We start from the raw sequence: 25322 nt of genomic DNA, 5'->3' as shown, positions 1-25322 counted from the left end.
GGCCTGGGGTCCTTCCGTTACTAGCAGGACTTTTGCCTGTGAGGCGGGCCTGGAAGGTCTGACTTCAAGTGCCAGTATCTTCAGGGCCTCTGTCATTTCCTCCAGGCATAAGCTACTATCCTCCTGGGGGTCCACACTGTCTGCCAATATAGAGTCCACACCACCTGCCAATGTGGCAGCTGTGGAAGGGCCAGGTTATTCCATCTTACTCCCTCTTCCAGGCAGATTCACCATTTCCTTGGGCAAGGGGTTGTTCCGAATGGAGCAGTTAGAGCCTCTGTTCCCTTCAACTTATAACTACCTGGGGAGAATTCTGTCGGGTCTAGTCTTTTTCCCTGGTTCCTGAGAGATAACCTCTACATTCTTGGAATTTTCCAAGGATGGGAGTGTCTCTGTTATTCACAATGGGTCTCAACCACACCTGAGTTTATGCTAACCAAGTGACTCAGGATGGGGACTAGAAACACCAACTGTGGGATTAGAGGGTTGGGGTTTTGAGCCGGGTGATGTCAGCTGGCCTCTGGGTAAGGTAAGGGGCTGGAGAGAGAGTCCAATGACGTGATCAATAATGTAATTAATCATGCCTATGTAATGAAACCCTATACAAACTCTGGACAGCAAAGCTCAGTTGAGCTTCCTGGTTGATGAACACATCAGCGTGTGAAGATGGTGACACATCCTGGTTCCATGGGGAGAGGACTCTGAAGCTCCACATTCAGGACCCTCCCAGACCTTGCCCTACATGTCTCTTCATCTGGCTTATCCTGATTTGTATCCTTTGTGATGAAATTGCAGTGGTAATTACAGCACCTTCCTGAGCTCTGTGAGTCATTTTAGCAAATTATTGAACCTGACAGTTATGGGAGCTCCCACATTTGGAGCTAATTGGTCAGAAGTACAGGAGGCCAGGGACCTCTGAACCTGCAGCTGGCATCTGAAGTAAGGGTAGTCTTATTGGGGACTGAGACCTTAAACCTTTGGAGTCTCTGTTAACTCCAGGTGATTAGTATCAGAATTGTATTGCAATATTGCAGGCTCATACTGGGGCAGAACCAACTCTGTTGAGGTCAAGGCTATGAAGTCAGACTCCCTGGGGTCCAGAGAGTCAGCTCCCTGATTAATGCCTGGGGCAAAAAAGATTGCTGGGAAACTCCAGCAATCTTTTTTCACTACTGGAAAATTAAGCTCTAATGAACTCAGGTCAGCACACCCAGCTGAGTCTAAGGGCATTCCTCTTGAGAAATACACTGGCATCCTGACTCTTCCCTCTTCCCTGCTCCTCTCTGTCCAGCCAGTGGCCCAGGTTGCAAGACTAAAGGCACTTACTTAGAACATTGACCGTAGACTCGGATGTCAGTTGGGTGTTCATGGGCATCACATACTCTATGGTGAAGCAACGCCCCCGCTCTTCACCTGTGGAGACAAGAATCACATTTCCAGGCCTTTCTTGATCATGGATTTAAAGTTAGTCCATTCAAATGGTATTTCCAAGTGTTTTTTGGTCTTTGACCTACTGTGTCTTTGCACCCGAGCTGGGTCCAAGCCCTAGAGGGGTCCTGTCTCTGGCTCATGGCCCACAGCAGGGGTGGAGGCATGTCCTGATATGACAACCTTCCTGGAGAAGCACCTCTGTGAGGATGGACCCAAGCACTGAGAGTCGTGTGAAAAGAGGTTGGTATTGCAAACTCTCCCTGCTGAATGAACATCTGGTGCCATCTCTCTGTGTTTGGCCAGATGGGGCTGACGATGGTGCATAGCTGACTTAGATTCTCCAGCGTGGGTGTCATGGAAAGAACTCCAAAAGCCTTGTCAACCACCCTGGGAACCAGATCCCAGTGACTTCAAACTCTGCTACCAATGCCACACAGTCTGGAGCAGAAGTCAGAGTTGGATGTGATTCCCATGGCTGACTCAATACCTTCAGGTGTCCTCCCTGCTAAATACTGGTGGGAACCAATACCCGCTCCACCCCCAAAAGCCATACTATCAAGTTGGGAGGGAAAAGCCTGGGAAAGCCAAATTGTATCTCTTCCCAAAGCACACATAAGTTATAGGGTCCTGACCACACTGTGGCCAGCCCAGGCTTGCGGCTAGTCTTGTACGACTTGGAGATGCTTTTCTTGTGCAGGCTGGTCTTGGGCCATGATAAAGGGATAAAGGATAGGGTTCTTGGAGAGGTAACTTGAAAAGTTATAGGGAATCCCTAGTGAGTAAAAAGGGAGGCGCAGGTAAGTGAGGTCAAAATCTCTACGATGCTGCAGAGCTGGAGGGACCTGCTCATGCGTTTCCTCTGTGCCATTTTATGGAGGGAGGAACAGAGAAACTGCCAAGTATTTCCTATTCTATAAACTAGTGGATGCAAGGAAGCTGAGTTAAGGAGACTTAACCTCCTCGAATCTTCATTTCTGCATTTGCAAAGTGGAAATAGTAAGTCCTGTCTTGCAGTATTGGGATCGATAGTTCAATGAGCTAAGGCATGCAAGAGCATTTGAGATCTGTGCAAAGGCATTCTCTCATCCAGCCCTGGGAGCAGAGTGGGGAAGGCAGAATTACATTCATCTTTCTGGAGGGAAGACCTGGGGGATGAAAAGACTGGCTCAAATGGACATCCAGAATCAGGACTTGAGTTTGGAATGGGGTCTCGGCCATTTCAGGGAGCACCACCTGGCATATATGGGCATCATCCATGGTGAACTGTCTCCTTCCAGCATCTCTTGGCCATCCCTTCCCAGGGAGGGACCTCGGGGCAGGTGATGTCAGGGGGCAGGGCTGTCCCCAGCCCTGGGCACCCTTACCTGCAAGGAAGCAGACCCGCCAGAGGCCCGAGTGCAGGGACATCTTGATCTCGGTGCTCTGGTTCTGGGGCACAATCACGCCCTCCTCCAGGTACAGCCAGTAGTCAGTGCTGACCGCGATACCCAGGAGGCCCAGGCCACAGACAGCAAAGACGCTGCTCAGCAGGGTCAGGGCCTTCCTCCCGCAGGCACTCATCTTCCTGGACTGTTGCTGGGCAGCTAGCTGCCACGCTCCCACCAGCACGGAGTGGGCTCTGGGGCCAGGGAGAGTAGGTGAGCAGGTGGCAGTGCCCACGGCTGTGAGAAGACCAAGATGAGGAAACAGTAATTAAAGTCAACCCCCCACCTGGCTCAATGGATGGGTAAAGACCACCAGACAACACCCCGGGACACTAGTTCACCACGACAGAGGTGCAACCCTCTCCCTCGCCCTGCAGCAATTCAGAGCTTTCTTAGCATCCCCCATTGCAGGACGCTCTTGTCCTCTCTGGGAGTCCCCTTGCTGGGTACTGCCATTCATTCATTCGTTCAGCAACCCATTGTGCCAGACATGGGAGATATGAAAATGAACATGACACTCTCCTTGCCATTGAAGGGTTCCCCATCTAGAAGAACCAAGGCACCCCCAAAGCAATTAAATGCAGCCCACTGAGGACTCCGGTAGAGACCTGCCCAGGAAGTAGAGAGAAAGGATAGAGGAGAGAACTCTGCTAGGTGAGCTTCTCTGTGTTGAAAAGGATTCTAAGGCTCAAATACACTCTGAAAGAAGCCGGCTCCAGACAGGGAACTGGCAATAGCCTTGGGAAGGAGCAGAGGAGCAGGGAAGACTTCTTGGAGGAAGGGGTCTTCCTCATGTGACTCGAATTAGTTGCAGGACTGGGTCAACACAAGTAAAGAAGCCACGTCACGGTCCCAGTACAACAGCCTCCTCAATCCACCTAATCAGAAATGGGCTGACTCTTGCCTGCCCAGCACACACTATTTGCAGGGGCCAGCTCTGAACGAGAAGAAGAGAAGCTAAGTGTCTATGCAAGGTCATTAACCATAAGCCCCACCTGCTGATATCTGCCAGGGTCAGGCACTGGACTTGGAGCTAGAAAACAGTGCAGAACACAGCAGATGGATGCCAGGCCCCATGGAGCCCATAGCTAGTCTCAGGGCTTCTGTGCTCTGGCTACAATCTAGAGGTCCCTAGGGAGTGTCTAAAAAATCCCTGATTCCCACATCCCACTCCAAGAGATTGTGATACAATTGGACTCAAGTAGGGCCTGGAACAATTGGTCTTTGCTACTCAAAGTAGAGTTCATGGACCAGCCACATGGGCATCCCCAGAGAACTGGTTAGAAAAATAGACTCTCTGTCCTCTCCGACTCCCTAAATTGAAATCTGCATTTTAATAGGATCCAGGTGAGTTGTCCGTCTACTAAAATCTGAAGTGCTATGCCAACCAAACTGGTGATGGCATTGTAATATAGCAACGGCTAGGATGGGAAAAGCCCAGGATGTGACAAAGGCCCAGAGGGGTAATCCAGTGAGGCTGGACGGGGAGGCAGAGATATCTCTAGAAGAGGAAGGGGTGTTGGGCAACTCAGAAAGCTGGTATCACCCAAGCCAGCCATGGCTGCAAGTTGGCTACCCTGGCAGCATCTTTCACTGGCCCCTTGCCATATTGCAAAGTCAGAGCTTTTGAAATGGGATGTTAGTGATGTTAAGGAAAGAAGCACAGTGGTGCTTTGGTGCAGTTCATCAATATCAGGGCTCCAGTGGTGTCCTAGGGCCCTGCCTCAGGGATGGTATCATGTGCCAGTTGAGATCCGAGGCACAGGTGGGTATTGAGACAGCTGAAAAGGGACAGAAGCCAGATTTGTCTGCAGAGTCTGAGTTGACTGTAGGAGAGAGGGGGAGAGATTAGAGCCTCTTTGTGAGAAGGGGTCGGGGTGGGGGGGCGGTACGTGCTGGCCCTGATCCCACAGCGCTGACCCTGCCCTAGAAGTTGATCATGGGAAAGCTGATTGATCTACAGAGTGAGCCACACATTAGCTTCCTTGAGGCATGTGTGTCCATGTCTGCAAGGCTGGAGAGCACAGGGCTTTAAGCCACAGTGATCCTTCCTGTGTCGGCTTTGATAAAGGAGAGAGAAATGAAGCGCCAAACAGCCCTCTCCACCCAGCCAAGTCATTCTGCATGCAAGAGGGTGGGCAGTGGAGCAGGACAGCCTGTATCCAGCACAAGTATCTAGTAAAGCACCTATAAACCCTGTGCTTGCAGTTGTGGAAGAGGCGTGGCCACCCGCAGAGTTCGCGAGCTGGAAAGATGGGAAACTACAGCATCCTGTTCTGACTGAGGATGGGGAGGCGTCATGACAGGGAGAACCCAGGACCTGAGGAAGAGGAGCCAACTCCTAGCAGAGGCCCAGGGCAAGGCTGCTGCCGATTGGTGGGAAGCAATAGTGACGTAATGATAGTATTGTTATATTAATAGTAGTTAGCCAAACACTGTCACTTACACTTGAAACTCATATAGCCCCAACATCTGCCAAAGGAAGTGGAATTGAAACCCCAAGGATGGTTAGCAGGGGTAAGGGGAGCAGTGGAGAACAAAGCCATATGGCTCGCAAAGGCGAACAGAGCCTTGAACTTAACACTCAGCCATGCCATAAAGATCCATATAAAGCTGGGAGATTAACCGCTCTGCTATGGTTTGGGTACAGTGGTTTGTCCCCACCAAAGCTCATGTTGAAATTTGATCCTCAGTGTGGCAGTGTTGGGAGGTGGGCCTGGTGGGAGGTGCCTGGGGTCACGGGATGCCTCAGGAGTGGCTTGGTGCTATTCTCAGGGTGGTGAGTTCTCACTCTCGAAGACTGGATGAGTTTGAAGGGTTGCATTAGTCCCCTCGAGGCTGAGTTGTTACAAAGCCTCAGGTTTCCTCCATTTCCTTCTTGCCCTTTTCTGCTGTGTTGTGATGCCACACAAAAGCCCTTACCACAGGCCAGGGGTATGCCCTTGAACGTCTCAGCCTGCAGAACCAAGAGCTAACTAAACCCCTTTTCTGGGGAGATGGATACAGCAAACCACCGTGACACAGGTATACCTATGTAACAAACCTGCACATTCTGCACATGTACCCAGAACTTAAAGTATGATAAATTTAAAATAAAAAAATAAACTTCTTTTCCTTATAAATTATCCAGTCTCAGGTATTCTCTTATAGCAACACAGAACAAACTTCGACATTCTCTGAAGCCTGTTTTTCTCCTGGATAACACAGAGGAAGAGACTAATAATGAACGCTAATCGTCATGTTAGGCACCCTGTTAAGCACTTTACTCCCTATTTTAATCCCAACTACTCTTACCATCCCCATTTTACAAGTGAGCAGACTGAGGAGCAGAGAGGTTGAGAAACGTGCCCAAGAGCACTCAGCTGGCAAGGGGCGGTGCCTGCGTTTGAAACTTACCTTGCCCCACTCCCAAGCCCTTTCTCAAGGCTGGAATTCACAAACTCCCAACCCCATTGGTTTATCCAGCGGGTTCCATGGGGCAATAATTCCATAGAATATGCTAGAAAAAGTGACTCTGGTTAAAAAGAAAAAAAACCCAGCTTGTGAAGCACTGCACCTAGCCCTTATAGAAACACTGCACATTATGGTAAAGGCTTGAAAAGCCTGTTTAGCTTTGCATATTTCAGTATTTTCCAAACTTATTTGAGAAAAAAAAATGACATCATGTTCCATGAAACCCACTTTGGGAACCACACCCCGTGCCAGGAATAACAACAAGACCTGCCTTGCTCACTCCACAAAATTGCTGGCGTGATTAAACACGACAGCAGATATGACTGTGCTTTGAAAAAAACATCTAAAGCATGATCCTGGCATAAGGTATTCTTATTAAACGACAATGGACTAAGCCCCTTGCAACTTGCAGAGAGGATGGATCAGAGCTTCCGAAGCACGACTGCTGTTGCCTGGTCGAAGCTGAGCAGCCAATCTTAATGTTAAGCTTGGCAGGGAGATGAAAAAGATTCACGTCTTGGAGATTTGGAAAGATGAAAGTGGAGAGAAGACTGGATCTTAATCTACAAAAGCAAGAAATAAGAGGCTGAAAGTGACCTTGTCTGCCAAACTCTATAGCAGCAGATCCTAAAGCCTGGAAAATACCTAGGAAAACCAAACAGTTTCATCTATTTCCAGAGTATGTGATAAATTTATGGAATGCCACCTGGGGTGAAAAACAGCAATGTTGTTCATTACAAAATTATATCTATGCTTCTATTATGTAATCCTATTTATAAATAAATAACATCATCGACTGAGTATGGGTTAGCTCCCAGGCGCTGTGCAAAGCCCTTCATGTACAGGGTCTCATTGGGACCTCATGATAACCTCATGAGTAGGTGGGATTAGCCCCATTCTGCGGATGGAGAAACTAAGGGTTAAAGATGTAGAGTAGCCTACAGGAAATCACAGGTGAGAAGTAGACTGGTTTTCAACCAGGTCTAACTCCAAAGTCTATGCTTGGACTATATCATCTCCCTACTGAAGAAATATGGGTTCAAAGTAGGTCACTCAGGCAATCTAGAAATGTACGAGACACGGTATTCAGAAATATTTCTTTGGAAGTGGCCAAGTGTCACATAAAGGCTTTTTGTTTGAAACTACAGGGCATATTGTTGGAAGTCATCCAGGCATTCTGGTAGCTTCTTGGAGGTACACAACCACCCAGGATTTCTAATCCTGAAACCCACCTTGTGGGGCGGCAGGACTAGCATTTCCCTCAAACCACACACAGGAAATAAAGACCCAGAGGGAAGTACCTGAGATCACCCAGCCAGTTACTTGGAAAGATAAAAATGTGCACCAGAAATATTTTAGATGCTGAGCCAATGCTTTTTTCTGTGTATTGTGCAGGAAATTATAACACAGAAAATGAAAGTTACCTGCACTTCCCCACTCTGAAAACACCATCATTATTAACGTCTTAGTTCATTGCCTTTTAGTCTCTTCTCCTACGTCGTTGTGCCTGTGCATACATATTCTCCCACCCAGTGTCTTCGGCAGGAACAGGAGTGCCCTTGAAGACACCCTCGTCTGGACTGGATTCCTAGGCCCTTGTCCCAGCCTCTGCTTTTACATGGTTCCTTCTCTATCACATGAATCTCATGTTCATTTGATTTTCTTTATAGGAGAGGAGCCATTTTTCATAAGTTGCTACCACAAGAGAAAATGTTTACACGATAATAGTAAATGAATGAAGTTGAATGCAACACCACACATTTAACTTAAACTGAAGTGTATACAAAATTCACAGACTGGAAAGAACCCAAAGTGTTGATGGCTGCTTCCAGGTAATTAGGTTATACATATTTTTTGTTTTTTGTTTTTTAAATATTTCTCTGTGCTCAACAAAGCTTCTCAAAGAACATGTATTGTTTTCAGAATCAGAGAAGAAAATTAAATAAAAGTTATCAATCTCCAATCACTGCCCTGTAAACGAAAGTGCAGGGCTCCAGTTAAACTCCTGAGCTAGAGATGCCAACATGCAGTCTCGTCTTTTGAACACTGGCGCCCGGAAGCTGGCAGCCTTCTTGAGCTTTTTAAGATGATTACCCAGGCACCATTACCTCTAAGTATTAGCTTGTTAATTATCAGGAATTAACAGTCACCAATTATCATCCATGACTAGCAATTACAGAGAAATGTCTTGTGGAGATTAAATTATTAATGGCACAGTCCCCTGCTCAAGCCAATAATAAAAGGACTTGCAGTAAAGTGCTTAGGTGCCCAGAGGTAGGTGAGGTTACCGGAGCAAGTGAGAGGCCAGCTATCAACTGCTGGGAGGATGGATGGGGTGAACTGGAGAGGAGGAAGAACGTGGAAAGGGAGTCAAATGCAGACCCCCTGTGATCTCAGCTTCCTACTGGTCCAGAGAAAACTCACAGTGCTTTGATGAAGGGGCTAGAGTGTAGGGGTTCCTGAGAAGGCTTTGCAGCCAGTGACAGGAGCTGCTCCTGGGAGCTTTTCCAGTGGCTCAGTGTCAGCATGGCCAGTCTCCAGCAGGATGGGCTGGTGACCACAGGAAAACCCCTCGTGCTTCTCTTGCCCTGCCTGCTTCCCACCATGCTGATCCCCATTATCTTCCTTGGTTGTGAAAAAATGACACAAAATATTTGACGCTCCTCCTATTGAGAAGTGGGGGCCCTGTCTCCTGTCCTTGAGTCTAGGCAGCATTGTGACTGCTTTAGCAAATAAAGGACGCAGAAGTGATGCTATGTGACTTTCATTTTTTCTTTTTTGAGATGGAGTCTCACCCTGCTGCCCAGGCTAGAGGTGCAGTGGCGTGATCTCCACTCAGTGCAAACTCCACCTCCCAGGTTCAAGCAATTTTCCTTCCTTAGCCTCCCGAGCAGCTGAGATTACAGGTGTCTACCACTACACCCGGCGAATTTTTGTATTTTTAAGTAGAGATAGAGTTTCATCATGTCAGCCAGGCTGGTCTTGAACTCCTGACCTCAGCCTCCCAAAGTGCTGGGATTACAGGTGTGAGCCACCATGGCTGGCGCTATGTGACTTCTGCGGCTGGATCATAAGAGGACCCGGCTCTCTCTGGAGCTTACTCAGGAAAAGCCAGCCTCATGTAAGAAGCCTGACACCCTGGGACCACCATACTTTAGAACAAGGTTTCTCCACCTCAGCCCTATGGACATTTGTGGCTGAATATTTGTTTGTTGCTGGGGGCTGTCCTGTGCATTGCAGGATGTTCTATAGCATCCTTAACCTCGATCCAGTTGTTGGTAGCACTCCAGTTGTGACAGACAAAAGTGTCCCTTTGAGGGGAAAGCCACCACTGTTTGAGAGCCACTTGTTTAGAGGGTATGTGCAGGTGCTCTGCTTGCCAGCCCAACTACGCTTCCAGCCAATGGCCAGCATTAGCTGCCGGCCCTGTGATTGGGCCATCTTGGGTGGATATCCAGCCCAGTTGAGCCTTTGGATAACTGCAGCCCCAGCCAACGTCTGACTGCACCTGCATGAGAAACTCCATGTAAAAACTGCCTGGTTAAGCACTTCCCAAATCCCACACCCACAAAATCATAAGTGCAATAAAACAGTTGTTTTATACCATTATGTTTCAAGGTAATTTGATATACAACAGAAGTTGCCAAAATAACTTATTTACTCACTTATTTAGCTCCTTCTCACTACCTAGAATGTGATATAAATTTCAGGCATGGCCTTGTCCAGAATGTGACACTGAGGGAGGGCTTGAGGGTCATAGTTTAGTCCCTGGAGTTTACAGCTACCTGGGGGAGTGAATGACACATGGAAGTAGGCAAATCTGAGACTTAATGCTGGCTCTCCCATGTACCATCCTAGGCCAGTCACATGGCCACTCTGAACCTCAGTCTCTTTATCTGTAAAACAGGGGTAACTTCATATGAGTTATTGCAAAGACTTATGAAAGTCTTATCAGGTAAGTCTGGGCTAGTTTTGTGCCATCTCAGTACAAGGCTAAAAGTAGAAAGTAGCACAACATGGCCAGGTGAGGTGGCTCACACCTGTAATCCCAGCACTTTGGGAGGCTGAGGCAGGGAAATCACTTGAGGTCGGGAGTTCAAGACCAGCCTGGCCAACATGGTGAAACCCCATTTCTACTAAAAATACAAAAATTAGCCAGGTATGGTGGCACATGGCACATGTCTGTAATTTCAGCTACTAGGGAGGCTGAGGCAAGAGAATTGCTTGAACCAAGAAGGTGGAGGTTGCAGTGAGCCAAGATCACACGACTGCACTCCAGCCTGGGTGACAGAGCAAGACTCCATCTAAAAAACAAACAAACAAAAAAACCCAGGAATAAATTATGGTTCTGTCCTTCAGGAACCATGCAAAAGCCAAAAAACCAAAGCCATAAAAACCCTAGAAGAAAATATAGTCAATACCATTCAGGACACAGGTATGGGCAAAGATTTTATGAAATCATCAAAGGCAATTGCAACAAAAGCAAAAATTAACAAATGAGATCTAATTAAACCAAAGAGCTTCTGCACAGCAAAAGAAAATATCAGAGTGAACAGACGGCCTACAGAATGGGAGAAAGTTTTTGCAATCTATCCATCTACAAAGGTCTAATATCCAGAATTGACAAAGAAGTTAAACAAATTTACAAGAAAAAACCCCATAAAAAAGCAGGCAAAGGACATGAACAGACAATTCGAAAAAGAAGACATTTATGTGGCCAACGAACATATGAAAAAAGCTCAACATCACGGATCACTAGAGAAATGCAAATCAAAACCACAATGAGATATCATCTTATGTCAGAAAGGCAATTATTAAAAAGTGAAGAAACAACAGATGTTGGCAAGGCTGTGTAGTAATAGGAATGCTTTTACACTGTTGGTGGGAATGTAAATTAATTCAACAATTGTGGAAGACAGAGTGACTATTCCTCAAGGATCTACAACCAGAAATACCATTTGACCCAACAACCCCATTACTGGGTATACACCCAAAGGAATATAAAGCATTCTATTATAAAGACACATGCACACGTATGTTTACTGCAACACTGTTTACAAGAGCAAAGACATGGAATCAACCCAAATGCTCATCAACGATTGACTGGATAAAGAAAATGTGGTACATATACACCATGGAATACTATGTAGCCATAAAAAGGAATGAGAGCATGTCCTTTGTGGGGACATGGTTGAAGCTGGAAGCCATTATCCTCAGCAAACTAACACAGGAACAGAAAACCAAACACTGCATATTCTCACTCTTAAGTGGGAGCTGAACAATGAGAACACATGGACACAGGGAGGTGAACAACACCCACGAGGGCCTGTGGGGGTTCAGGGGGAGGGAGAACATCAGGACAAATAGCTAATGCATGCAGGGCTTAATATCTACGTTATGGGTTGATAGGTGCAGCAAACAACCATGACACACGTTTACCTATGTAACAAACCTGCAAACCTTGCACATGTATACCTGAACTTATAAAATTTAAAAATAAAATAAAATGGAAGGTAAGGTGTGGTGGAGTGCTATAATCCCAGCGCTTTGGGAGGCTGAAGCAAGAAGATTGCTTGAGCCCAGGAGTTCAAGGTTGTGCTATGATTGTACCGTGCTGGCGCCACTGCACTCCAGCCTGGGCAACAGAGCAAGACCCTGTCAAAAATCATAATAAAACAAAGGGACCGTGCTGCACATACCCTCCATAGTGGGGCCTAGTTTTATTTTACTTAATAGCATCAATATTTTCTGCACTGTTTTTAGTAGCTGGAGAATATATATGGTCTCTGATTTGCATATACCAAAACTGATGTAGCCATTTCTCTACTCCAGAACTTTTAGGTTGTTTCCAAAATTTTCTCTATTGTAATCAACAATAAATAACCATACTTACAGCTAAATATCTGCAGGCATCTGCAAGAATTTTCTCAGGATAAATTCTGCAGGTGGACTTAAGTGGAATTTCTGGATTAAACAATATGAATTATTTCAGCATTCTTAGACACTTTGTCAGACTTGATTTGAAAGATTTCAAAAGCATTTTTGCTCCTGATGCCTGAAGCACAACAAATGTCCCCCTACATGGACACAGAGAAGTTGAAACAACCCCACCTCAGAAGAGTCACTGTTTCTATTGTGAATTTGGAACTTGGGCTCTGCTTGGCACTGACTGATTGCTGTGTCTACATGATTTGCTAGACTGAGACTCCTATACTATTGATGATACTCCAGAAAATTCCAGGACCTCCTATGTAAAGGAGAAAGCATTACATCAGTGATTAGAAACTTTCTGGGGTGCATCATCACCGCCTATGCAACACTGTAAACATATGGATGCCCAAATCAAAACCAGCTGAAAAGAAACATAAGAAATAACACAAGTGTTGAGATAAAATGCTGTACACAAAAATAACATTAAAAAATAAACAGCTACACACAAACAGTAGGCAATTGGAAAATGTAATGCATTAAATAAATCATGTTTATGTAGTAACAGAATGGTAAACTATTGAAAATAAACTTAAGTTATATACCAGTGCTACATAAAGAAAGCCTTAAAACAACCAAGGCACAGTGGCTTATGCCTGTAATCTTAACAATTGGGAGGCTGAGGCAGGAGAATTGCTGAAGCTCAGGATTTCAAGACTAGCCTGGGCAAGATAGTGAGACCTCACCTTAAAAATACATATTGATGGAAGCTGGGCACGGTGGCTCACGCCTGTAATCCCAGCACTTTGGGAGGCTGAGGCGGGTGGATCAAGAGATCAAGACCATCACGGTCAAGAGATCGAGACCATCCTGGTTAACATGATGAAACCCCGTCTCTACTAAAAATACAAAAAAATCAGCTGGGCATGGTGGCTCATGCCTGTAATCCCAGCTACTCGGGAGGCTGAGGCAGGAGAATTGCCTGAACCCAGGAGGCAGAGGTTGCGGTGAGCCGAGATCGCGCCATTGCACTCCAGCCTAGGTAACAAGAGCGAAACTCCATCTCAAAAAAAAAAAAAAAAAAAAAAAAAAAAAAAAAAAAAAAAACATATTGATGAACATAAAACAAGACTGATATTTTTAAAAAATCACATTTGGCCGGGCGCGGTGGCTCACGCCTGTAATCCCAGCACTTTGGGAGGCCGAGGCGGGTGGATCACGAGGTCAAGAGATCGAGACCATCCTGGTCAACAGGGTGAAACCCCGTCTCTACTAAAACTACAAAAAAAAAAAAAAAAAATCAGCTGGGCATGGTGGCACGTGCCTGTAATCCCAGCTACTCAGGAGGCTGAGGCAGGAGAATTGCCTGAACCCAGGAGGCGGAGGTTGCGGTGAGCCGAGATGGCGCCATTGCACTGCAGCCTGGGTAACAAGAGCGAAACTCCGTCTCAAAAAAACAAAACAAAAAACAAACAAACAAAAAATAAATAAAAAAAATCACATTTAAAAATAGGAACACAATGTTATGGAAATTTCACTCTTCTTTAATAATTTAGTGCAATGAGTTTGGTTTAGAAGATGACACATGGTTCTAGGGTTAGCCTAAAGGATGCATTTTAGAATAACCAGGAGTTTCTTTTAAAGATGAATATAAATGAGTGGGAACTACCAGCTATTAATGCCTGTTGTGCAGCTACAAAAATTAAAACAGTTTGATGCTGATGAAAAAATAAATCAATCAATGGAAATAAAAAGCGAGTTCAGACTTCCATTTCTGGCTATAATGAACTAGTTTATATAGCACTGGACCAACCTTCTTGCTGAAAATAACTGAAACGGGTGGATACAATCTCTCTGAAGACATTCAAGAGCAATCAAGGAAACCAATATTTTAGAGGTCAATAACTAAAGATAAAGGAAATGCGTTGAGATAAACCCTACATTGTACAACCTTGGCATTTGAAGTATGTGCCAGTTCACACGGAATGTGAATCTGAGAGGCAGAAGAAAAGGTTGTGCAGATGGTACAGCAATCTTATGATGCTATGGACTCAACATTGGAGATTAGAGCTTTCTAAGGAGGATCGGTCTGGTAAATAGCTCAATCTTTCAAATGGGGTGCTGGGAAGGCTCCTGCTCTAAGTGAACAAGTAATAAATCAGCCTTCACAAAGATTAAAACCCATCTTCAAATCAGGTCAATTCATGACTGAATATAGGCAACCTTCTATTTAACACATTGCCAGAAGCAAAAGTGAATCCTACCGTGGGGAGGATGACAATGCCAAAAACTTCTATCGTGTTCCACACAGATGTCTAGCATTCAATCAAAAGTTACCAGACATATCAAGAGGTTGGACTAAGACTGAAAATGAAACATCAGACACAGGAATGACAAATGTCAGAACGTAACATAAAAACACCTTTAATATGTTTAAAGAAAGTAATGTTCCACTTAGAATTTCCTATCCAGTAAAAATATCCCTCAACATTGAAGGCAACATAGAAATATTTTCAGATAAACAAAAATGGAGAAAAGTTGTCATCAGCAGACTTGAATCAAAAAAATTATTAAACAGGTTCTTCAGACAGAATAATCCAGCACTGAAGCATAGAAATGCTGAAGAGAAGAGGAGCAATGAAAAGAGCAATTATGTGGCTAAATCTCAATGAACAGTGAGTGTAGGCTGGGGGTAGTGGCTCACACCTGTAATCCCAGCACTTTGGGAGGCTGACACAGGCAGATCACCTCAGGTCAGGAGTTCGAGATCAGCCTGGCCAACATGGCAAAACGCATCTCTACTAAAAATACAAAAAAATTAGCTTGGTGTGGTGATGCACACCTGTAATTTCAGCTACTCAGAAGGCTGAGGCAGGAGAAGTGCTTGAACCCAGGAGGAAGAGGTTGCGGTGAGCCAAGATCACCCCACTGCACTCCAGCCTGGGTGACAGAGCAAGACCCCATCTCAAAAAAACAAAAAACAAAAAAACAGTGTAAAAAAGGAATGATAATACTATCTTGTGGTAAATTTATCTTGTGGTAATGTGTAAAATTACTCTGAAGTTAATGTGCCTTTTTTTCTCTAAGATGTTCTCTTTGTTGAACTGAATGATGATAGACACATAAATTATCACAACTTGTTGGGTAAAGCCAAGTTAACTTAGGAGGAAAAATTATAACCTTAAGAGCATATATGAGGGGGAAAAAAGGCTAGAAATAAACTACCTACCTACCCCAAGAAAGTGGAAAAAGAATGCAAATAAACCCCACTATAGGAGAAAGGAAATAATAAGACAGCAGAAATTAATGAATAAAAAACAAACATACGATATCCACCAGTAGAACTGGTAAACCCCTTGCAAGAGAGACACATACACACAGACATACACAAACACAGGCAGACAGACAGACACACACACACACACACACACACACACAGACACACACACAATATGCAGGCAGACAAGGTCGTAAAACATAGCACTGTCATATACTCTTGGTAGGAGTCAGTGTACAGATCTATTTGGTGACATCCACCAAAATTAAACATGTAATTATTCCATGACCTACTCACTCCATAGCTGGGAATGTACTCTATGGCTATATTGACTAAACTATGCCAAGATGCATGTGGAAGCATATCTTTGGTGCTTCAATGACCAATGCTGAGGAGGGGGGCAGGCGATGCCAGTTACATAAATTAGCATTCAACCTGTAATAGAATATTCTGTAACTATTACATATGAGGAAGTTCCATGTGCTCAGTGGGGAAAGTATAGTATTCTTGGGTAAAAAAGTAATCATATATACTACATAAGCATTTTATATATTATATATGTGTACACTCTCACATATGCATGTGTTCATGTGTGCGTGCACACACATACATACGTATATATACAGAGGGAGAGGGAGAGAGAGAGATCTCTAAGGCAGCTTGGAAGTGACAGTTTGGATTCATAGCTAGGTGTGTATAACCCCCAAGCCCAAACTCTATTCACTTCTCCCCAGCACCTATAACTATGAAGAGATGGAGACCAGATTTCTTTTCCATTTAATCCATAAATTTAAAAAATTCTTTTTTTTTTAACAACATAAAGATGAGTTATTGAGCAAATATTTCTGCTTCTTGGAGCTTTCTGCTCCTGTGACTAATGACTCAAATCACTCCCAAGCGCCCCATCAGCCATGCCCTGCAGGTACAACCCGACTGTCTGCCACGCCAAGTCTCAATTTGGCCATGGGCCACACCAGGGACCCCAGCAGCAGAAGAGACGCACCAGCCCAAAGACCAGCCCCAGGATGCAGGGAGCCACCAACCAACTCCCACCACACCAGAAACTGATTTTTATTTTGCAGCATTTGCGGAAACCAACACACCCTTTAGAAAAGGCAGGGTTGCATGCTTTCATCTTCCTTTAGATTCCACTTAAACATAGTGGCAATGGAGGGTGCAAACTACATAATTCAGTGACAGGAAGTCTTAACTGCTGGCAATTAGGAGCCTGCTTAGGCCACTACCTCCTGCCACTTACATCTCCGGCAGCTCCAGCTGAGCACCCAGGGCTCACTGCCCCTGAGGCTACCGGGTACAATAAGAGCCAGCGAGAAATGGAAAACAACTTGGTACCCTGTGTGTTAATACGTGTAGACAGAAACAATGTTCAGACTTGATCTAATTCTAGTGACACTGGTCATCTATCAGACCCAGGCTTCAGAAGCCTGCAAGGAAGCCAGGCCAGGGCTTTTCCCCCCCTCCCTGGCCTCCCTCCTCCACGTATATCTGCACCCCTATTCCAGCAGGATGACATTTATTGGACCAGGACCACGTGCCAGACACTGTTCTAGCAATTTATGCATATGAATTCACACAATCTCCCAACAACGCTTTGCGGTAGGCACTGTGATTAAAACAGGGAGAATAATGGCATCTTCTTTAAAGAGTTATGAGTTAACACATGTAAGAAGCTTAAAATAGAGACCCTAGCCTGGTGCATGGTAAGTGCACATAGGTATTCTTTTAAAAAATAATTTGTTACATTAACCTTTTAATTAATTATTCGGGTTCTCTTCATTTCTTCCTGTGCATGTGAGTTACCACTTGATGTCATTTCCTTGCTTCAATACAGCCTGGTTCTTCCTTCCCCCACCTCCTTTGGGCTGTTATTAGCAAATATATTACAATTCTACATGTGGTAAGTCCAACAATTCAACTATATACATATCGTTTTATACAATGGCCTTTCATATTTGTCAAGAGAAGAAATATGCAATTGTACTTCTTTTGTGTGTGTGCATGTGCACAATATAATATATAAAATGCTTATGTAGTATATATGATTACTTTTTTTTTTTAAGATGCAGTGTTGCTCTGTTGCCCAGGCTGGAGTGCAATGGTGTAACCTTGGCTCACCGCAACCTCCACCTCCTGGCTTCAAGCAATTCTCTGCTTCAGCCCTCCAAGTAGCTGGGATTACAGGCACCCCCCTCCATGCCCAGCTAATTTTTGTATTTTTAGTAGAGACGGGGTTTCATCATCTTGGCCAGGCTGGTCTTGAACTCCTGACCTCGTGATCCACCTGCCTCAGCTTCCCAAAGTGCTGGGATTACAGGCGTGAGCCACCATGCCCAGCCTATTACTTTTTACCCAATTATCTACATCAGGGTTGTCTGATCTGGCTTCCCTAGGCCACATTGGAAGAATTGTTTTGTGCCGCACATAAAATACACTAATGCTAATGATAGCTGATGAGCTAAAAAAAAAAAATCACAAAAAGTCTTATAATGTTTTAAGAAAGTTTACGAATCTGTGTTGGGCTGCATTCAAAGCTGTCCTGGGCCACACGCAGCCAGTGGGCCATGAGTTGGACAAGCTTGATCTACATAATTATCTTTACTGGTGCTGTTTTTTATGGGAATTCAAATTAATGTCTGATGTCACCTGCTTTCAGCCTGAATAACTTCTTTTAGCATTTTTTTGTCAAGTGGCTCTTCTAGCAATAAATTCTCTCAGTTTTTGCTTATCTTGGATATTTTAATTCCATCTTCACTTTTGGAGGACAGTTTTGTTGGTATAAAATTTTTGGCTGACAGTATTTATTTTTTCTTCCAGCACTTTAAATAGATGGACCCACTGCCTTCTTGACTCCAGTGTGTTTGAAGAGAAGTCAGCTCTTACTCTTATGGAGGAATTCCCTTGTGTGTGATGAATCACATTTCTCTCTGTGCTTTCAAGATTTTATCTTTGTCTTTTGACATTTTAACTATGATGTGTCTGGGTGTGGCATTGTTCATCTTCATCAAGATTATTGTCCCCACTTTACAGATAAGGGGGTTGGGACACAGAATGGTAAAGCTCTTTGCCCAAGGTCACCCAGTTAGAAAGTGGGGGAGCTGGGATTTGAACCCAGCAATCTAGCCCCCTTATCTGGTATACTAAACTGTCTCTAATTCACCCCTCAGCCTAGTTCTCATGGAGGCTGCATAGGTAAGCTTGGACAGGATGCTTAGCTCACCCCCTTGAAAACACTCACTTCTGAAAATCAGAGATTCCTGAATGGCAAATGGAAACTCTGACCTGATTTTTCTCAACATTATCAGCTTCTTGCTTAAGATAAGTGAGCTAAAGATTCAAGTCCTTTTCTCCTGGGCCTTTACATCACGTGGGTGAATGGACGAACCAGGTATTTTCCTTATAAAATAGTGATTATGGAGGAGGTGGAGGAGAAAGAAGAAGGGAGGAGGGAGAGGGTGGGGAGGAAGAGAAGAGGGGAAGGGGGAGGAGAAGAAGGAAGGAGAGGGGAGAAAGCAACCGAGTGTTTCTTGCTGGACACTGAGTTATTCTTGATCTACTCAGCTCTCTCCATGATTAGAGCTAGTATTTCTGTTTCAAGAGAAAATTTATTTTTCTGCTGATTCTTCCTTTTGGGGTGAAGGGAGGAAGGAGGGATTGGAGAAGCCTGGGGATGGAAGCCAATCCGCCTTTAGAGAAGCTCCCTAGAATGCACTTGGAGCCAGCCCCAGTGCTGTGCAGAAGACACGACACTCAAGAGAAACCCTGCACTGCCTGAGGAAGATTCTCACAAGACAACCAAATACAGCCCTGCCAGGTTATGAAGCACTGTGATGTGCTTCTATAAATACCACCTCCCAGCATCGTTTTCCTGCCTCCAGCACATTTTACTGTAAACCAGAATTCTACTGATATGTAGGACACGTACCCAAACCTCTCCTTCCCTCCACCACACCCTATCCCTCCCCGTCTCCCCCGCAAGCCCTGACTCAAACAGAGGAACTAGACAGGTTGCCGGGGGTCCAGACACGACACCCATAAGCCCTGAGTTCTAGCCCCCCAGACATGAGTACAGGAAGAAAAATGATGGACCAGCCACTTCAGGGTGAGGGTCTTGAAGGAGAGAAAACACTTTACGATGGATGATGTTTTTCTTGGGGGAGTCAGTTCTCAGCTTGGCGTTTTCACCTCCCCCATCTCTGCCTCGGTGACTTCAGATGAAATGGCATTTGAGCCCACCTGAGAGCCCCATTGCCTGGGTTGGAGCATGTCCCTATGAGTGAGGAAGCCCAGAGTCACAGGGGAGCCACAGCAAAGGCCATCGCTTCTCATGGCCCTGGAAGGTGGCCCTCAGAGGGTCCAGTTGCTGTCACCACAAAGCTGTGCCTTGGCAGATGCCTGATGACTCTTGAGAGATGAATTCAAGGTATTCACAATGTTTTTTTTTTATTTTGATAGAGTCTCGCTCTGTCGCCCAGGCTGAAGTGCAGTGGGGTGATCTAGGCTCACTGCAACCTCTGCCTCCTGGGTTCAAGTGGTTCTCCTGCCTCAGCCTCCCGAGTAGCTGGGACTACAGGTATGTGCTACCACGCCCGGCTACTTTTTTGTATTTTTAGTAGAGACGGGGTTTCACTGTGTTAGCCAGGATGGTCTCGATCTCCTGACCTCGTGATCCGCCCACCTCGGCCTCCTAAAGTGCTGGGATTACAGGTGTAAGCCACTGGGCCTGGCCTCACAATGTTCTTTAAAGAGAGACTACTATCTCCTGACTGGATGGCAGAAATAAGCAGCCTGGGGAGGGACCCCACTGCCAGGATAGAGGGGGAGATTTCAGTCTTCACGGGGCCCCTGGAAGACAGTTGGTGAGAAGGTGGGGGAGGCAGGGGGCTGCAGCTTGCCCTGCTTCTCAGCCAGTAATGAGCCACTGGGCATCGGAGAGCACTGGTCTGGAAAAAGCAGCATGAGGCAGGACAGGCGTTAACCTCAGTCTGGCTCACGCCACCGCTCCTGCCTGCTGCTCAGCTGGAGATCCCATTGAGCAGATTTGGAGGTGCTGGAGAGGGCGTGGAGGGTGAGGGAGCCCCTAGTACTGCCAGTTGTGGAGCTGGGGCCATTGGGAAGCTCGCATAGCCTCTCAGAGTCTCATCAATAATACAGGAACAGTCGTCTCTCTGCAGAGCTGCTATGAGGAGGTAGGCCATGGACCGTCATCAGATGGCCATCTTCACTCCCAGATCCAAAAAGGAGGCAAGGCTGACCACCAGGGCTGGCTGAGCCCAGGCCAGAAAAACTGGGCCTCAGAAGATGGTATTCATGGGTTGGGACTGATGGGTGGGGAAGCTTGCGTGCACCTCAATCTAAAACCAGCCTTGTTCACTGCCTCTAGGTGAAGGAGGCAGAGATTTGGGGTGCGCCGGGGAGGTGCAGGGTGTTGCAAGGCCAGAAAGCCCGGAACCTCCTAGAAGCTGCTAGAGAGGAAACTGTCTGCTTTCCAAGAAGTCAGGTAAGGAACTGAGAGGAGAAAAGGCACGGCCTGCCCATGACCTCTCCCAGGAGCCCACGCCCAGACAGGATTGGATAGGACTAATCCGAAACCCATGTATCAGTGGTTCTTAATCCCTGCTGCCCATCAGGTCACCTGGGGGGATTTAAAATAATCCCAATGCTGAGTTGCTTCTGAGACCAACTATATGTGACATTCTGGGTGTGGAGTGTTGCGGGCTGAGACCAGACTTTAGTATTTTTCAAAACTCTCAGGCGATTCTAACGTACAGACAAAGCTAAGAGCCACTAGCCAACGTGGGGTCCCTCATGGGCCTCCCGATACACAGATCACGCACTCCTGATTTGATTTGGGTTTACTCTGCACTAGAGCTGAGCTGCCCAATGTGGCAGCACTGGAAACGTGGTAAGTCCAAAGTGAGAATGCAGCATGAAAACACCCCAGATTTCTCAGACGTAGTATGAATAAAGAATGTAAACTATCTCCATGATTTTAAAAATGTGGATTACATGCTGAAATGGTACATCGGGCTAAATCAAATATATTATCAACATTAACTTAAACTGTGTCTTTACACTTTTCTAAAGCAGTTATAAAAAACTTTCAGTTCCATCATGCGGCTTGTATTACATTTCTATTGGACAGTGCTGGTGTACGGATGGACCAGTTAAAAAACGTTCTCAGGCCAGGCAAGGTGGCTCATGCGTATAATCCCAGCACTTTGGGAGGCCATGGTGGGAGGATTGCTTGAGGTCTGGAGTTCAAGACCAGCCTGGGTAATATAGTGAGATCTCACCTCTACAAAAAATTTAAAAATTACCCCATGCAATTGTAGTCCCAGCTACTTGGGAGGCTAGCTAGGTAGGAGGATCCCTTGAGATCATGGGATGGCAGAGGCTGTAGCGTTACCGCACTCCAGCGTGGGTGACAGAGTGAGATCTTACCTCAAAAAAAAAAAAATGGAAAGAGAAAGAAAATTTAAAAATTGAAATAATTTTAAAATGTGTTCTCTATAGTTCTTCTATTGATAAGTGTATCTGTTTTTCATTATTTTCTTTAAAATTTCACTTCATGATTCCACTTACATAACATTCTTGCAATTACAAAAATAAAGAGAGATCACATTAGTGGTTGTTAGGGTCGGGGACAGAGAGAGGAGAGAGGAAGAGGCCAGTGTAGCTATAAGAGGGCAACATAAGGCTGGGAGTGGGGACTCACACCTGTAATCCCAGCACTTAGGGAGGCCGAGGCAGGTGGATCATCTGAAGTCAGGAGTTTGAGACTAGCCAGGCCAACATGGTGAAACCCTGTCTCTACTAAAAATATAAAAAAGTAGCCAGGCATGGTGGCACACACCTGTAATCCCAGCTATTCAGGAGGCTGAGGCAGGAGAATCACTTGAACCTGGGAGATTGAGGTTGCAGTGAGCCAAGATGACACCACTGCACTCCAGCCTAGGTGACAGAGTGAGACTCCATCTCAAAAATAAAAAATAAAGAAAAAGAAAAGGGCAACAAAAGGGATCCTCATTATGACAGAAATATTTTATATTCTTGACTATATTAATGTTAGCATCCTGGTTACCAGGATACCCTAAACAGTATCCTCTTGTACTATAAGTTTGCAAGGTGTTGCCATTGGGTGGAAGGGGGTAAAAACTACATTGAGTCTCTCGGCATATTTCCTACAATTCCATGTGAATCTACAATATCTCAAAATCAAAAGTTTAAAGATTTAAAAATTTTCACCTATGAAACAATAACTTCCATTCTTTGCTGGCAGGAGCATAAAAGTAGTTAACTCTTTTGGAAAGCAATTTGGTTGAGTGTTTAGCATTTTCATTTCTCTTGGTTCTAGTGATTCTACCTCTGGGAATTGCTACTAAAAAAATACATATGTAAGTACAAAATACACAAAAATGTTGATTCACTGTTGTTGATAATAGCGCAATGCTCAAAGCCACCAACATGCCTTTCTGCAAAGAAAAGTTATAAGAACTATGGTTTATCCACTCAAGGTGCTATTACATAGTCATTGATGGAAAATGTGGTAAGGTCATGTTAAATGACAACAACAAAAAAACGGTGAGATACAAAGCATCAATAGTTTGTTTGCTAATTCCTAAAAAAGAATCTTTTAAAATGTGGGATGATGGATATAAAAATATTAATAATAGTTGCTTTGATAATAGGATGATGGATGAATGTATTTATTCTTTCTACTTCAGTTTCTTTTCCCCAATTTTGTTTAATACATGTTCATGGTCAGGCATGGTGGCTCATGCCTGTGATCCCAGCACTTTGGGAGGCCGAGGAGGATGGATCACCTGAGGCCAGGAGTTCGAGACCAGCCTGACCGACATGGTGAAACCCCGTCTCTACCAGAAGAACAAAAATTAGCCAGGCATGGTGGCTCATGCCTGTAGTCCCAGCTACTTGGTAGGCTGAGGCAGGAGAATCGCTTGAACTTTGGAGGCAGATGTTGCAGTGAACTGGGATCATGCCACTGCACTCCAGCCTGGGTGACAAGGCAAGACTCTGTCTCAAAAAAAAGAAAAGAAATCTGCACAACTTTTTAATGTAATGACATAATGATCATTCCTCTTTTTAAAATTAAGGAGCTTCCTGGAGCTGTCTTCCTGGAGCTAAGGGGCAATGCCTGGACAGGGAAGAGGGCAGGTAGCTGACTCGCCCCCTGCTGGCTGAACACAGTGGTGTGACCTGGAGTCCTTACGACCCTGAAGGCAAATCCAGAACTGAGCTCCTGGGTTTGGGGACAATTAAGGGCAGATTTAGGGTTCCCATTCCTGCTGCAAAGGCACTCAGAATCACCGCCTGTTAAGAGATTAGAAAAAAAGAATCGGAAACATTATAGCCTATATGAACTCTGACAAGACACTCGAGCTTTCTGAGTCTCATTCAGTAAAGATATTAAACGGTGGCAATAACGTGATCCCTGCATCGGGGGGTGCTTGAGGGATGAAATGGGAACACAGCCACCTAGGAGACAGGCTTTATTTTGCTAGGCAATGCCAATTGTTTTTAAATGTCATTCTACCACCTGCAGTATGTAAGAATTCTCATGGCTTCATATCCTCAGCAACATTGGGTATTGTCACATTTCTTAATTGTTATCAATCACAATGAGAATAAAATGATACTTGCATTTCTATGATTGTCAGTGATATAGAGTATCTTTTTGTGTTTGGTCATTTTTCTGTTCCCTTTTCTGTGAAACACCTGTTCATGTCTTTTTCCCATTTTTTTTTTCTATTGGGTTCTCATCTTTCTTATTCATGTATAGGAGTTCTTGAGGTATTCTGGATATTAATATTTTGCCATATGTATGTGCTGAAACGTTCTGCACACTCTGCAGCTTTTCTTTTCACTTTTTAATGGTAACATTTGAGACGTTCTTAAGTTTAAATTTAAATTAAATGTATTGTACTATTATTGATTTACATATATTGATCTTGTATCTAGCAACTTTGCTGCATAAGGTTTATTTGGATTTTCTATAAGGATGAGAATATAGTCTGTGAATATTGACAGTTTTGTAGTTTTTCTTTGCTTTTTCTTGTCTTGGTGCACTGTCTAGGGACTCTATGACATAGAAGTGATGATAGTGATATTCTTGTCTAACTTGAAATAGAATGATTCTAACATTTTACTATTATATATGATATTTATTGAAAATACAGTTTATCAAGGTAAGGAAGTTCTCTGATTGTTAGTTTGCTAAGAAGTTTTGTTTTCATTTATTTTATAAGTATATTGATTTTTACCATATATTTTTCTGCATTTATTGAAATAATGTGTTTATTTCCCACTTTTATCAATGAAGTAAATTCTAGTTAACAGATTTTGTAATGTTAAACCACACTTGCATTACTGGGACATAGCTTGCATTTGTTGTCTTACATATATATTCTTAAATACAATTGGTTTACTGTTTGTGTTTATATGACTATGTAAGGTTGATCTATAATTTTCCTACTGCTCTGTTTAGTTTCATCATCAAAATTAGAGTTGAACCACAATGATATACCGTTACACACATACTAGAATGGCTAAAATGAAAAAGATTGGCAATACTAAATATTGGTGAAGATTTGGAGAAACTGCAGCTCTCGTATGTTGCTGGTAGGAATGCAAAATCACACAGCTGCTGCTTTGGAAAGCAGTTTTGCAGCTTTTTATAAAGTTAAATATCCTCTTGCCACAAAACCAGAAATTTCACTCATAGGTGAGCCTCCTAGAAAAATGAAAACTTATGGTTGCATAAAGACTTA

At 44.5% G+C, this 25322-nt stretch overlaps 1 protein-coding gene across 3 annotated transcripts in view; it reads right to left on the bottom strand.

Annotated features, from left to right (window-relative positions):
* CACNG5 (calcium voltage-gated channel auxiliary subunit gamma 5) overlaps positions 1–25322 on the bottom strand; it is a 66537-nt gene that overhangs the window by 21366 nt on the left and 19849 nt on the right. For all 3 annotated transcript variants that reach the window (XM_032241934.1, XM_032241933.1, XM_032241932.1), the window contains exons 2-3: positions 2796–3092; positions 1327–1413 (exon numbers count right to left, since the gene is read on the bottom strand). In XM_032241934.1, coding sequence (XP_032097825.1) covers positions 1327–1413; positions 2796–2991 — 283 coding nt within the window. In that variant the 5' untranslated portion in view covers positions 2992–3092. The remainder of the gene's footprint in view (positions 1–1326; positions 1414–2795; positions 3093–25322) is intronic.

The sequence above is a fragment of the Sapajus apella genome, unplaced genomic scaffold (assembly GCF_009761245.1).
Source record: "Sapajus apella isolate SASKATOON/1434 unplaced genomic scaffold, GSC_monkey_1.0 scaffold48, whole genome shotgun sequence".
Lineage (NCBI taxonomy): Eukaryota > Metazoa > Chordata > Mammalia > Primates > Cebidae > Sapajus > Sapajus apella.
Note: the sequence above shows the minus strand (reverse complement) of the source record. Positions and strands in the feature narration are given on the sequence as shown.